The 13,931-nt window shown below is 36.0% G+C and overlaps 1 protein-coding gene across 1 annotated transcript; it reads right to left on the bottom strand.

Annotated features, from left to right (window-relative positions):
* Positions 1-847: 847 nt before the first annotated feature.
* Positions 848-12,887, bottom strand: LOC103702696 (SUMO-conjugating enzyme SCE1-like). Its single transcript, XM_008785232.4, has 5 exons — positions 12,734-12,887; positions 12,554-12,637; positions 1,413-1,565; positions 1,213-1,326; positions 848-1,121 (listed from the first exon to the last, which is right to left on the bottom strand). Exons 1-5 carry the CDS (start codon positions 12,800-12,802, stop codon positions 1,059-1,061), a joined length of 483 nt encoding a protein of 160 aa, XP_008783454.1. The 5' UTR covers positions 12,803-12,887; the 3' UTR covers positions 848-1,058.
* Positions 12,888-13,931: the final 1,044 nt, after the last annotated feature.

Genomic DNA, 13,931 nt, shown 5'->3' with positions numbered 1-13,931 from the left:
AATGTTATTGTCTTAGCTTGGATTGGGGATTATCATTATGAGACCTTTCAAGAGATACGACTTGTATTAAATGACCCGATTGAATCATTGCTTGGAGCACCCCTAAGTTGCAAGAATGTCATCATATATGCATTTGGAATGTCACCAACAAACTTATTCCATAAAATATATAATCTAAGCAGCCTTTCACCAATTAGTGAACTTGCAGATGACTTTCACCAATCTATAGGAGAAACCTCATCAGATTGATTTCTTGGACTAGTAACCATTTCGACCTCCCCAAGTCTTCAAACTAGCTTTAAGAATACTTCGGTGCTCGAAATGGAAGTTTTGTAGCTGGCTTGGAAGGCTGACACTCCATTCTAAAGAAGGTTAAAGCAACCAGTAATCAACTTTAAATGCCAGAAACTTCATGAACTTAATTGACATTTCATCCTTGATGCCCCTTTTTTTTGGGGGGGGGGGGGGGGGGGGGGGGGGGGGGGGGGGGGGGGCTGTATGTCTAGATAACAGTGTCCATCTTGCTCCTGAACAGATGATATTTAATGCCTTGAAATCATTCAGCCCATTCCCAATGACCATGATGCTAACATCAACCGACAATCAGTGTACTATTTTCTGTGAACCGTCCAGGGCGATGACTTCGAAAGATGATTCTGTGAAAACAGGAATCAATGTCTAGGATAAAAGTCAAATTATCATATGGGTCATAGTTCAGCTAAGGGTACTGACTCCTGAGAGGGTGGTTCTCTGAATGTGGTTGCCAATTTCTTAATTCATTTTCCTAATCATCAATCCATAATGATGCCAACTAAAAAATGCAGCAAGCAAACCAACTGCATCAAAATAACATTAGAATCACAGATGAACCTCTTTATAAACACCATGAACAACGATATCAGTAAAAGTTTGAACCAAACCGAACAAGCAAGTTGATATAACAGAGGTGTTGGCAACCAAATTTAACATTTATGGTCCAGTCCAGACAGGCATAAACAAAAGAAAAGTATACGAGTATTGACAGATGCGCAACATCAACTCCCCACTTTAGGGCAATATTAGATCAGCGGGGGGTACTGCTTGGCCTGCTGTCGAACCCGTCTCTTATACTCTGCTGGATCCTGCAAATTCAATAGTTCATATAAATTGATGCATCAATAGAAACAATTGAAGCTGCCAATGTACTCAAAGATGAGTTATTAATCCACAGACCTGGATAAATAGGTGATAACCATCAGTCTGGGCAGGATCAGCAGGATTTGGCTGATCAAGTAAGTCCTGTATTCCCACAAGAATTTGTTTCACAGTGATGGCTGGTCTCCAACCCTGCAAATAACAATTGTGTGATCCAACACTGTGATCAAACTACATTGACAATGGTCTGAAGCTGGCTTCATGGCTTATTCACTTACACTGTCCTCATTAAGAATTGATAGGCATACTGTTCCAGAAGGGTAGACATTTGGATGGAAGAAACCTTGCGGGAACTTGCACTTGGGAGGTTTGCTGGGGTAGTCTTCACTGAAATGGAGTGTCAGAGGGAAGTAACCACCCTCCCAATCAGTCTGCAGCATCAAAAATTAGGGCATTCATGCTTCCATTTAATTCTCTCAATAAAGGTTCACTAAGCAGGAAGAAAGGTAGCAATGGCATCAGGTCCAATGGAAGTGTTAGGGGAGAGTTAACAATTAGAAAGCAGAAAGACCTACAATATCACTTGGTAGGAAGCAGAAGATTAAAATGCCATCAAAGCTATATCTCAAAAGCACTCTACATCCAGAAAAGGAACAAAAATATATGTTGTCAAAAGATCTTACTTAAGAAATAAAACAGTAGCATGGACACCTTAAAATGCCTCTCAACAGGAAGATCTAACAATTTGAAGAAGAAAACATAATTGATGCACCAGTAGTTATATTTCACCCACCCACTGTGAATCTTAAATGAATCCTTCCACATGCATAGACTATTCATTATTCCCACTCTTGGCAAAACATTGTAAAACTAACTCAGCATATTCCTGTTGACCCAACGACAGGCAGAGTTTCCACATTGATCTCTAACAGCCCCTTGCAAAAAATCTGCAACATCTTTCAGCTTAGAGGATAAACTCTTCCTCCTTCAGAGCATTTATTCTTCTTATTGCCATTAACTTCTGATATAAGAATTTTTCTGTGGCTCCAGCAAAGATTCCTCATCATTAGGGATTATAACGTCTGCTATTCAGATAATTGATTCTTCTATCAATCTTTCAATATCCTGGCAGGTCAGCCTGGTTAACCAGCCCAACTCATCACCCCTAGCTATTGAGGGTTGGGTCACCTCACAACTTTGACTCATGATAAATTTGTTCAAACAACTGAAGCAAGAGCTTCAACCTTCCAAACAGCCTTTGCTAGTGGCTTGTTGGACCATACAAAGTATATATGCACATACATATTTGCATAGTCGCATATGCATGCACGCATGATAAATTTTCATAATTTATCATTTTTGTCTTATAGATGATACATAAATATTTTTAGGATTTTTTACATGAATACCTCCTTATTATCAAATTTTGCATGAATACCCTCCCAAAATTGATATTTGCGTGTATACCCTCGGAAAACACTTGTTTTATTATTCTACCTTTTTTACCTTTGTTTTTGCATATGTACCCACACCATCTAATGCCATTAAAAAATTAACGGTTTTAAATTAAAATGACTAAAATATCCTTAATAGGTAGATGTACGAAAAGAAACATTTATAAGACGATCGCGATGGAGGACAAAAAAATAATTTAAAATTCTATTTTATTTTTAATTAAAATAAATATGGTTTTTACTAACGGTGTTAGAAGAACTGTTATATTAGGGGCATTTGTGCAAAAATAGTATTTTATGAGGGTACAGAAATAAATATAAATTTTAAGAGGGTATTCACGCAAATTTAAATTTTTAGAAGGATATTCATGCAAAAAAAATCCATATTTTTATTATTACAAAATTTCATCCAATTTTTACATTTTTTTAAGTTTTCCTACTATCATCCTATCTATTTATAGCTTCTTGCAATAATGGCTGACTGGCAATTCAATTTACAGCCTCAGACTTCTTTCATGTTCTTACCAATCTGGCGCTAGACCAGTCCTCTGACAACTTATAAGGTCTGTGTTTTCAGATCAGAAATGAAACATCAAGATAAGGTGCAGAAAAATCTGCATAACGGGAATGTAACACCCTAGATGCAAAAAACAAGCCTCGGGGTGAAGCAAACAACCAAAGGAAAAGAAATAAACTGGAAGGAATATAGAAACAAACTAGATTTTTTTTTCCATAAAACTATGCACTACTGAACTCAGTTTACAACAAACCCTTCCTTTATAAAAGTTAGAATGCCTTAGTACTCCTAAAATAGGACTTCTAAAAGAACAAGAACTCTTCCCTACAATTTCCTAACAAACGCTTTCCTAAAACAATGAAATTTGTAACACAGTAGGACCCCACATAAAATTCCTGAAAATCTCTTCAAAACACAATCCTTATATATCTTAAAGTTTCCTAATCAAACTAGGATCCAAGTAGGACCCTTCCATGATAGTCCTACTCAAAAAATGGCTCCAAAACATATTACAAAATTAGGCCCAAAATTAAGTACGAAAATATCTAGAAAATAAGAAAATCTAGATTTCTCCTAATGACTTAGATACATGACTTCTACTAACTAAAAATCAAAATTCCTTTGCCCAAATTGCCTATGCTTCATCATGAATATCCTATCTTCAACTTGGACTATACAATCCCCTTATTTGACATTTTCAGGAAAAGATACCTCTCCTACCAGGAGGTTAGGGGCTACGGTGCGCATGTTTTGTATCAAGCAGCAAATGCTCAAATTTACTCCCCCAATCAACTGCTAAGTCTTGTGTGACTACACATAGTTCAAATAACTCTTGTTTGGTGGCATCCATACAACTAACGAGATTACTAATATGAACCCAAGAAGTGTATTTTTCATGTCTCTAGTTGTCAAGACTTAGACAATTATCAAAAAAAGTTCTTAGGAATGCCTATACTGCTTGTCTGCCACAAGGAAATAGTAACACATGCACTTAATCAAGAAAACTACAGTCAAATGACGCATTCAGTTGTAGTATGCTTCCATAACTGACAATTTATCTTGCAGTTTAGGGATATTTGCTGCAAGCTAATATCAGAATGCCGATTTTTGCATATTAATGCGCTCTGCTTGTGTTTGTTTCTCTGCCACATATTCGGAGTGTTTCCATCAATTCCCCATTAGAAAACCTACATTGAAATGTTTTTTCCCAGTCAGCTCTTACATCAGCTCCAGATGCATAGCAACACTTGGATCCATCTCCATGATCAAAGACCTGTCGCCCAAATGTCTGAACCAAAAAGGCTTCTATCTTCTGTCCATAGTGTTACATACATTTGTTTTACCAAGATAAACCATGCTACCAGGAACTTACAGTTTCCTTTACTCAATACACTTGCAATTTTGCAAGATATATATGCATGCATGTGACCATGTTCTCTGATCTTATTTTGGTCCATAAAATATGATACCACACACGTTGAAAACTAAAAACTCCAGTAAAAAAAATAACTCAATGCTTCTGTACGGCAAAGGCTGCTTCCTGCTAACACTAAATGCCCAAAGGTGTTACCCCGTGAGTTCACTAGAATTGATCAATTTATAAGCAAGAAAAACTGGCAAGTGAGCAAGCGAGTGTACATGTATGTGTAGGTTGATAAGAAAAGAACATATATATATATATATATATATATATATATATATATAAGCTTTGAATGAGAATGTTTTCAGCTTACACCTGTTCTAGTAGGAACTCTAAAGGTGGTAAGCAGTTCACAAAATAGGTAAAGCACTGCTGATGCTCGTTTATGTAGAAAAGAAACCCGGTATAAATGCCGAGACATGTCCACCTTTGCCGGCAAAAATCAAAATTACTTAGGCCTTGTTTAGCATTGTTGTACGTAGTAAAGCTTTTACCTATAGAGCTTTAGATAAAAAGTTGCTTGCTACTTGGCAACTACACTTCTGAAGGCTATGAAACTTTAACATTTGTTTGGTAGCCAATCTTAAAAAAGTGCTTTTAGTATCAGTAGATGATAATAAAGGATATTATAGAGTGCTTTTAATTGTTTTACAATTTATAATATCAAATACTATTATTATAAAATATTCTTAATTTTTAAATTATTTATTCTGACATTTAAAATACATAATATAATAAATAATAATAATTTTTATTTACTATAAAAATATAACAATATTTTTATAATACTATTATGATACAACATGATATTATTATTTTACTATATAACAAAAGTACTATATTAAGATCTTATTATAGTATAAAATATTATATTATTATAATATGATTATTATGGTACAATAACAATGATGGTAATAATATGATATTAATATAATATCATTTTATAATAATATTATTATTATATCATTATTATGTTACACTATCAAAATCTGTTATTACAAAGTATTGTTAACTTATATGTTTTTTTAAATTATTTAAAAAAAAAATTATTACCAAAACTCGAACCTAGGTCTCTTATCCAAAAAAACAACCTCCCAGTATATCTGAAGTAGAACTTTTGCCTAAAAGCTCAAAATTGGAGGAGCTGGAAAGCTATTTCAAATTTTTACCAAATATTTCAAAATCTTCCAAAAGAGCTTCTAACTCTCGAAGTACTTTTTAGCCCTTTAAAAGCAATACCAAGCGTGGCCCTACAATCAACATTCAAAATTTCAACTCACAAACATTCAAATTTCAAATTGTGTGCCACCATCTGCTGAAACATATCACAAGGATATACATGAGAGCATAGATTTAAATAACAACTAACATCAATGCGGTACTCATGGATATCATTCTAATATCTCTAGGATATTGAGGATATTTGTTAAACCCTAAAGACATGACTGTCCAACGGAAGAAGCAAAAAGGTTAACAAAATATTTTGACAATTCCATAGATTAAAATGCAATTGATTTTGAATTTTTGAGAAATCAGAAATGGCCAAATGTTAAAAACCAGATGCATTATCATTTTTATTTTACTAAGCCTTTCTTTTTGAGTGATCCAATATATGGCAAGAAATGTCTACAAGTTGACAATTCAAGTCTGAGTGTCATTGCATCAGGTGCCCAACACTGGATACCATGTCACAAGTTTCTAACAAACATCACTCATCCACATTATATTAAACAGGGTAAGCTGGGGCCTGTGGGTCTGCAAATTTGCCCTCCAAAGTAAAAACTATCTAGCTGGCATACAAGAACTTTATAGCATAACAACTTTAATCATGTGGAAACCTGGTAATAAAGAACTATATATTGCACCCACATCCGAATCTACAAAAGCCCTCTCTCGCTTTCTCTTCATGTTATCTGCAAAAGAGAGACCTTATTGTTGTCTCTCATTGTATCTCTTTCTCTATTCCCTTATTATCCCAATTAACATGGGATCAGATTCTCTCTTCCATTCATATCTTGATAACCCATTACCCAACCCACCAGCATATATTCTCTTTCTCCATCATATAAATGCCCCACTCTGTCTAATCACTCTCTTCTTTGCTTCTCTCATTCTATCCCTCCCCAATTCACTCTCCAACTTGCCCAATCTCCCTTCCATCAAAACCCTAATAAAATTCCCCTCATTGACTTTCAATTATAACCTCTCCCACAACTCCCTCTCTACCCATGGACTCTCTCTCTCTCTCTCTCTCTCTCTCTCTCTCTCTCTTCATGTTAGGAGAATGGCACAATTAAATCAGAAAGAGAAAACATTAATAACAAAAAGAAAAACATGATCAAGTAAAGGTACTCAATTTTTTCTTATAATATATTATTATTTTCCTATTAATCGGTGCATCTCTGCTATCTTATTCCCTGCATAGGAAATATTGATAGTATTCCAAGTAATTTACAAAGGTTCACTTATAATATATATATTCTGAACAATCTACCATGCCAGCAGGCTTCACAAATTGAATATTGAAATTTTCTTTCTTACTATTGACACATCCAAAAGATGCAGATTGCCAAATAAAAGTCCTGGCTATTAAACAAACCAAAAGACTAGGTGACCGATGGCTGTAACCAACATAGAAACTCCATTTAACTATGTATAGTCACTTAAGAAATATTGAAAAGTAGCTAAAATAAGAAAATGGTAGCACCCAATATATCACATTATGAAATAAGCATGTCCTTTGGCCAAGGCTCATGGTCCTTATCCTGTTTCGTTGGGGTAGCCATACAAATCCAACACCCTTCAAACCTTTCAACAGCCATATCCACTATCATAATCCTCTTTGATCAAATCAAAGGAAATAAATATTAAAATATTCAAAATGTTTGATCAGAAAGGAAGCTATGTTTATATACTTTCCCAAGAATGTCAGTTTTAAGTATAGGATGCAGATAATAATGATAAGAAATTTGTACATAATAGTGAAACATGTGAAAGTAACGTTGTAGTTCTAGACACCAATATGATGTCTATTAAGACAATTAGGGAAATGGTCGTAGCAGATGTAGCAAATGGAAAAAAATTAATGGAAAAACAAAAATATTTGACGATGGTGTTGTAAAGAATCTAGAGTGGAAAGAAAATCCAGCAACCACAAGACTAAAGGATGTCTACATTTTTAGTCGACATTATCAAAATAATGAAATGATCAGAACAGTAACCGACGCACACCTGAAGAGTACAACAAAGGAGAACAAGATTATCATGTTTGCCTCAAGTACTGAACTAAACAACTACTCATCAAGATAAAGTTAGACAATAAAAGAGCTCCAATCAAAAGGCTTTGCTAAGTAAATATTGAAAATATTATGATCAACTGTCAACATACTGTCTATCTCCAATGGATGGTGCATGGTGTCAACCCTCCAACAGATACTGTAGACATCCTTGGCTTATGCCAGATGGCTGGTAGAAGGGAGCTCCAAAAAAAGGAAAAATCCACGCATAACATGACTAAAGCTGAATTACTACAACTACACCTTACTGCTAAGTACTGCTGCAACATATACTCCATCACCAGCACAATTACATCAATTGTACACCAAAGGTTCTAGACTTGTCATATTAGGATCCTTCTGCACCATTTATTTCTACTAAAAGGCCAGGTTCACAATTAATTTGAGCAGCACGATACTTTCATCCAAATGATCTCGGGAAGTTAGGCATCCCCCCTTTCTGCCCTCCAAGTCTTAGGAAGCTTGAAGCATTGTAATTCTTCGTCAATTGAAGCTATATAGTTTAACTACAGTACAACCTTCCTCCACACTAATTACCTCTTGAGGTTTTAAAGACACCATAATCTTGCCACCAGTCTTGTTGGCCATATATCTGGTACGATTATTAGATTCTTTACAGACGCTTGTTGGCACCAAACAATAAAACTTAAAATACATAAGATCAAAATTCATCAAGCTTGGATATCTTCACACCAGATATCAATTTAAATTTATGTAGACAATTCAAGTTATATATTTTTATATATTTTTAACCACTTAATGCATAAAAAGTCATCCACATAGGACATGAACCATGCATATACTTTTGATAGGGGCCCCAGAAAGAATTTGAGGCAGCCACAATTCATAAAGCATGATAGTTTTCATATACATAAAAATGTAGGTCTAGCACTCCTCTAATAGATAGTTATACGCAAACTCACTCATAGTTGGAAGAAACCCATGCTGACCAGCATAATGCAAACATTTTTCTGTATTCTATGCAGCTTGCAGTTTCCCCAATATTGTCCCAAGTTACAGATAATGAGATCAAGCCACAACTTTAAGTTTTCATCTAATAATAGCCTTGCTGAACCAACAAATACAAACTGGGTCATGTAAATGCTCAGTGGATATTCTAGTGCTTAGAACACCCCAGTCCATCCTCAACATAATTCTAGATGGAAAGAACCATCCTACTATAGGGTTCAAGCAAATAAATAAGGAGGGAGAGCATAATGCTACTAGCACACTTACAAAACAAGGCCCACTAAAACATGCAACCAGGTCAACTTGACAACTCGCTTTAACTTTAACCAGACTACTATTCAATCATTTAAATATCATAGTCTGATCTGAGGGACAAGTCAACAACTCAGCCTCCTTAAAAAGATGTTAAGTGGTATATGCCTCCAAATCATTCCTTGCCTTCTTCACTCTTCATTTTGGTTCCTTCCTCGTATACAGTGGAAGGTTATACTCCACCATCCCTACTTGTCTGCTGGCTGCTTTATTACCTACAATTTGCCTTGATCAAAAAATTCAGCAATAGTTCACAAAGGGATGAATGTCACTTCAAGAGCCAGTATAGTAACCTACATGAGCCAACTACGTAATAGGCAAAATATCTATCAAAGAACTAGCTTTCTCTCATACAATGATAAAGTCTCTATCTTTCAACTCATACAAGCAGCCACAGAACACCCCCTACCAACTTTGCAGCTGCATATTCCCTAACACGACCATCAGCACATTATCATCAAACATTGCATTCTGAAGTTTATTGACACATATCTATAGACACATGAATTGATAAGCCACAACAAACCAAAACCTGTTTCAAATAGACAATAATAAAATAAAAGACAATAGCAGGCTAATAATATGAAAGCTAGATCTTCTTTACATGCATTATTAAGGCCTAAAACATATACCATCAGAAGATGCTTGCTCAGACCAGAATGATGTGAACTTCAATAGAAAAATAATTATTTCATTAAAGTTTATTGCCTAAAAGGATCATAAAATGCATTACTACAAGAGAATAAAGCAAGAAGAAATCCACTGAAGTTAAGATGCAATCCCACAGTTTACTTACATCTGCCATTAGCCTATGAAAAATATGCAACATTAGGACAAAGTGCTTTATATATATATAATTAAGGCTCATAAGAACTGACCAAATTGAACATCAATTTTATCTAACAAGAAGATAATGGCATGCTGAGCTTCATGGGAGTATCGGAGCATAACTTTGATAATGGATTAAAATTATTCATGAATTGAATATCTAGTAACACATTTGCTTGCAATATAAATGTTAATGTAAAAGAATTTTGTGAAATAATTGTTGCTGCATAATCATTGATAAGTAGTGAAAACATAAGGGATAATACTGAAAATTTGAATCTTACTAAGATAATTGTTTAGGTAGTAAAAACTTAAAGATCATATTATTTAACATTGGTTTTGAGGCATGTTGTTCGAGTAGTTGTTTCATATACTGGTAAAATGTAATTTAATTTGATAGTAGGCCTGCAGCTTTACTCGCATATTTCATCTATTCTGATGTTTGCTCCTTGTGCATCCCTCAACAGGTAGGCTAAGAGATTTTTCTCTTTATGCAACAAAAGTATACTAAATTTTTTTTTAAAAAAAAAAACAGAGAAATAGCATTAAGGAAGAACATCTATCTCATTAGCTGTGCAGCAATAAGATAGCTACTTCAAGAAAAGGAGGAAAATTAGGAGAAAGAGAAAAGATAGCATATACACAATACTCTAACCCCACCCTACCCCCCAACCAAAAATAAAAAATAAAAAAAATGTGTTAACCGAAGCTAGTCTAGAAGAATAACATACAAGCAATACTGATGAGTTAATAATCCAGAGTCTCTAAGTTTTGTTGAAAACCTCTCCAAATATATCCATCTGAACTAAAAGCTCTTAGCTTTAATACTCTGCAGAACTGTTAACTGCAGTGCTTGTATTGCAGTCCGTACAGCTACCCCATTATCTACTTCTAATAACAGACGACAATAGACTAGGCCCCTTAGCCCCCTGAGTTCCCAAAATCCCGTATCAAGCAACATCCTAGCCATCTCCTTAAGTTTATTTGTTCCTAATCCTTCCCTCCATGACCCTATCTTGCAAAAAATGCGGACCTGCTCTACCCAAGTCACATATAGACACAAAAAAAAAGTCTTACTGCTCTTCAATCTAATAACCAATAAAGCAAAGATCTTACAAACAGGAAAAATACCCCAAACTAAAGTATTTTCCCTCCTTGTAAACATAGCATGTCTTTTATAAGAGCATCCTAATCATGCTTGGTTGACTTAACCAGACCTACATTGTTCAAGTGTTTAATTGCAAAGGATCCCTAATCGACCAAGTTTTTTGGCAGCCAACAATAAGTTATCTCATCTACCAAAAGCCCATTAACAAAAACTTAATACTGTGCAACTTCTGCAGGACACACCAAAAGAGTTCTAATGGAGAAATATTGGAAGCTTAACTCTAGCAGGCATGCATACAATTTCACAAAGAAACAGCATTTTATGTTTATGCTTCAAATCATCTTGAGGACCTCAACTTTGGCTCTACATTCAATATAAAGGACTCGACTAGTTATTATGTTTATCACAAGGATAAGCAATTTATTTCATAAATAATATGCTTGCTTTCAAGTTTCCAATTTGCAAGAAGAAATAGAAGATGCCATGAGAGGCCATCTTGCAGTGGCAAATAACAGTAGCTATCACAAATTCTTAGAAATTTCATTTTCTTCCCACAATATATGGAATCTGGCTAATGATTTTGATCCATAGATTCAAAAATTTATGAAATAAATTGATCCATTCATTAGTGGAGCTAAGCTCTCCCAGGCCATGGAGAAACAATGCAAAAGTTGGCCACAGAATGCATCAGCCGAAGGAGAGAAAGATGTTGAAGGTGATGAAAATCAAGAAGATTGAAAGGAAAAAAAAAAGCGGGGGAATGGTTAAATTCCCATGGTTCAGTGACAATTAGCTAAATCACTTATCTGAGTAGGAGTAAACCCCTTATACTCCTATTGTTCTCATTAGGTCGATCGAATTAACTAGGTCTAGTTATGGGATCGGATCTGCTTGTCTGTGAAAAGCAACAGTTTTCCAGTAATATCTGACAGCTTCGGCATGTTCCCTCCATAGTCATGACTCCATAAACGCTGAATGGTCACTCCTAGAATCATTCGTGACAACGGTTCCTAAAAAAAAAATCTTTTCCACTTGATTTCTTGCTGGTTAGTGCATCGAACCTTCTCCTTTTGGCTTAGCCCATCCAAACAGTTTCCTGATCGACACCTCCAAAGAACCGCCACCCAAATATCAAACCTCTAGAAACCTTCCGATTGTTTAAATTATTTCCCACCCAAAACTCAATTAAAACACCAAAAAATATATATAGATCAGCAAAAAAAAATCTCCGATGGCAGAAAAGCACGCACTTGCTATCTTACCAGTAAACCTAATCCGACCCATCAGTACCAGTAAAATATCACTAAAAACCACTCTCATCAGAAATTCAAGACAGCTGCAAAGCCAATTCGGTAAAGGCAACAAAAAAACCCCTATCACCACATAGGTAAAGACAACAAGAAACCCCGATCATAGCAACTGTAATATTAGCCAAAACAGTTCGAACTTCACAAAATCAGGAGAGAAAAAAAAGATCGAAGTATAACAATAAAACATGAGGAGGCGACTTCTTACCCCTTGCTTGCCGGGTATGGTGCAGTGCCAGATCATGAGGTTTACGGAGCCATCGGGCAAGGTCTCAGGCTTCGCCACAAAACCCTGTCAAGAACCCAAAGGAAGGGCGATCAAACACCGAAAGAAAGAGAAAGGGGAGTAAGAGAGAGAAATTCAGAGACAGAGGAAAAAGATACGGACGTGCGGATGGTTCCTCCGCCACGCTTTGCGCTCCTCCGCGAGGCGCCCGCGAGCGATCCCTCCCGACATTGCTTCTTTCCCCTTCTCGCCGACCCGGCTTCTCCTCCTTTTTTAAGGCTGCTGCGGGCCTTTTTTTTAATATTTTCTCCGGACTTTTTCGCTAGGGGTTCATAAATGACCGCAGTTAAAACACATATAAGTTTTTTTTAACGGTCAAGGATTGGCTTCCCAATTGGACCTTACTCTTCATGACGGTGTTCCCATTGGCTTGAGAATATGACATCATTCAAATTGATTGAAGGATGATTTGATAGCATGAGTTGATAGGGTTGGGGGTCAATCTTTTTTTTGTAATGCATGTTCCATGCGCATGGTTCTACACCATCGATCATTTGATGCTTCTCCATTCTTGAAGTGGAAATTTGCCCGCTGGTTACCTTCACAGCATTTTCTTTGTAAACGTTGGTCAGACTTTCTAAATATTGCAAATTGCGGCGCTCTCTTTTCTGAGCACTGCCTCTCTCTCTCGGATATGACAGAAGCATCAACTTAGAGAGAGGAGGGAATTTGATCCTCCTTAAAACCTGAATGGTTTTAATTTGAGAATAGAAAAATAAGAACCATACTTACTCATCCCAGGATCTCGCAATTAAATTAAGATTTTCTTAATGCCCAAACACCATAAAGAAGTTGCCCAAATTTTGATACTATATGGAAGTTAAAATGTATTGCTAAAACTGATGGTGATATATAAGATGATAAAATAAAAGTTTAGAGCATAGTTGTTGGTGCCCAGTACTTCGACAGCTATGCCTTTTTATAAGAAGAATTTTTAGGATTTTGTAGTTGCAATAAGAGAGGGATGTAAAACTGAAATATATAGACTTCTATTTACTGTCCGCACCCATCATACAACTTGAACAATGTATTTATAACTTTATGCTATACCTACTAGCAACAGGACCCAAAGGTGACTGCGGACCGAGAAGGAGGAGCTCCGGCAGGAAATGTGGCGGTGGACAGCTTTTTCGGAGGATCTGTAAGAAGCCGGTGGCCGGGGGCTCCGGCACCGGCCCTCCGATGCTTAAGTCGGAGGGGATTTTTTGGTGGAGCAAGTAGAGAGGTTACGTAAAAAAAAAGATCTCCCCCCAGAAGGAAGAAGACTCCCTTTTTATAAGAGGAGTGTAAGGGTTACTTG

Source organism: Phoenix dactylifera, chromosome 3 (genome assembly GCF_051530095.1).
Source record: "Phoenix dactylifera cultivar Ajwa chromosome 3, Ajwa_hap1_PhDact_Kaust_v1.1, whole genome shotgun sequence".
NCBI classification, from domain to species: Eukaryota; Viridiplantae; Streptophyta; class Magnoliopsida; order Arecales; family Arecaceae; genus Phoenix; species Phoenix dactylifera.
The sequence above is the reverse complement of the archived record's forward strand: the minus strand, read 5'-3'. Positions and strand labels throughout refer to the sequence as shown.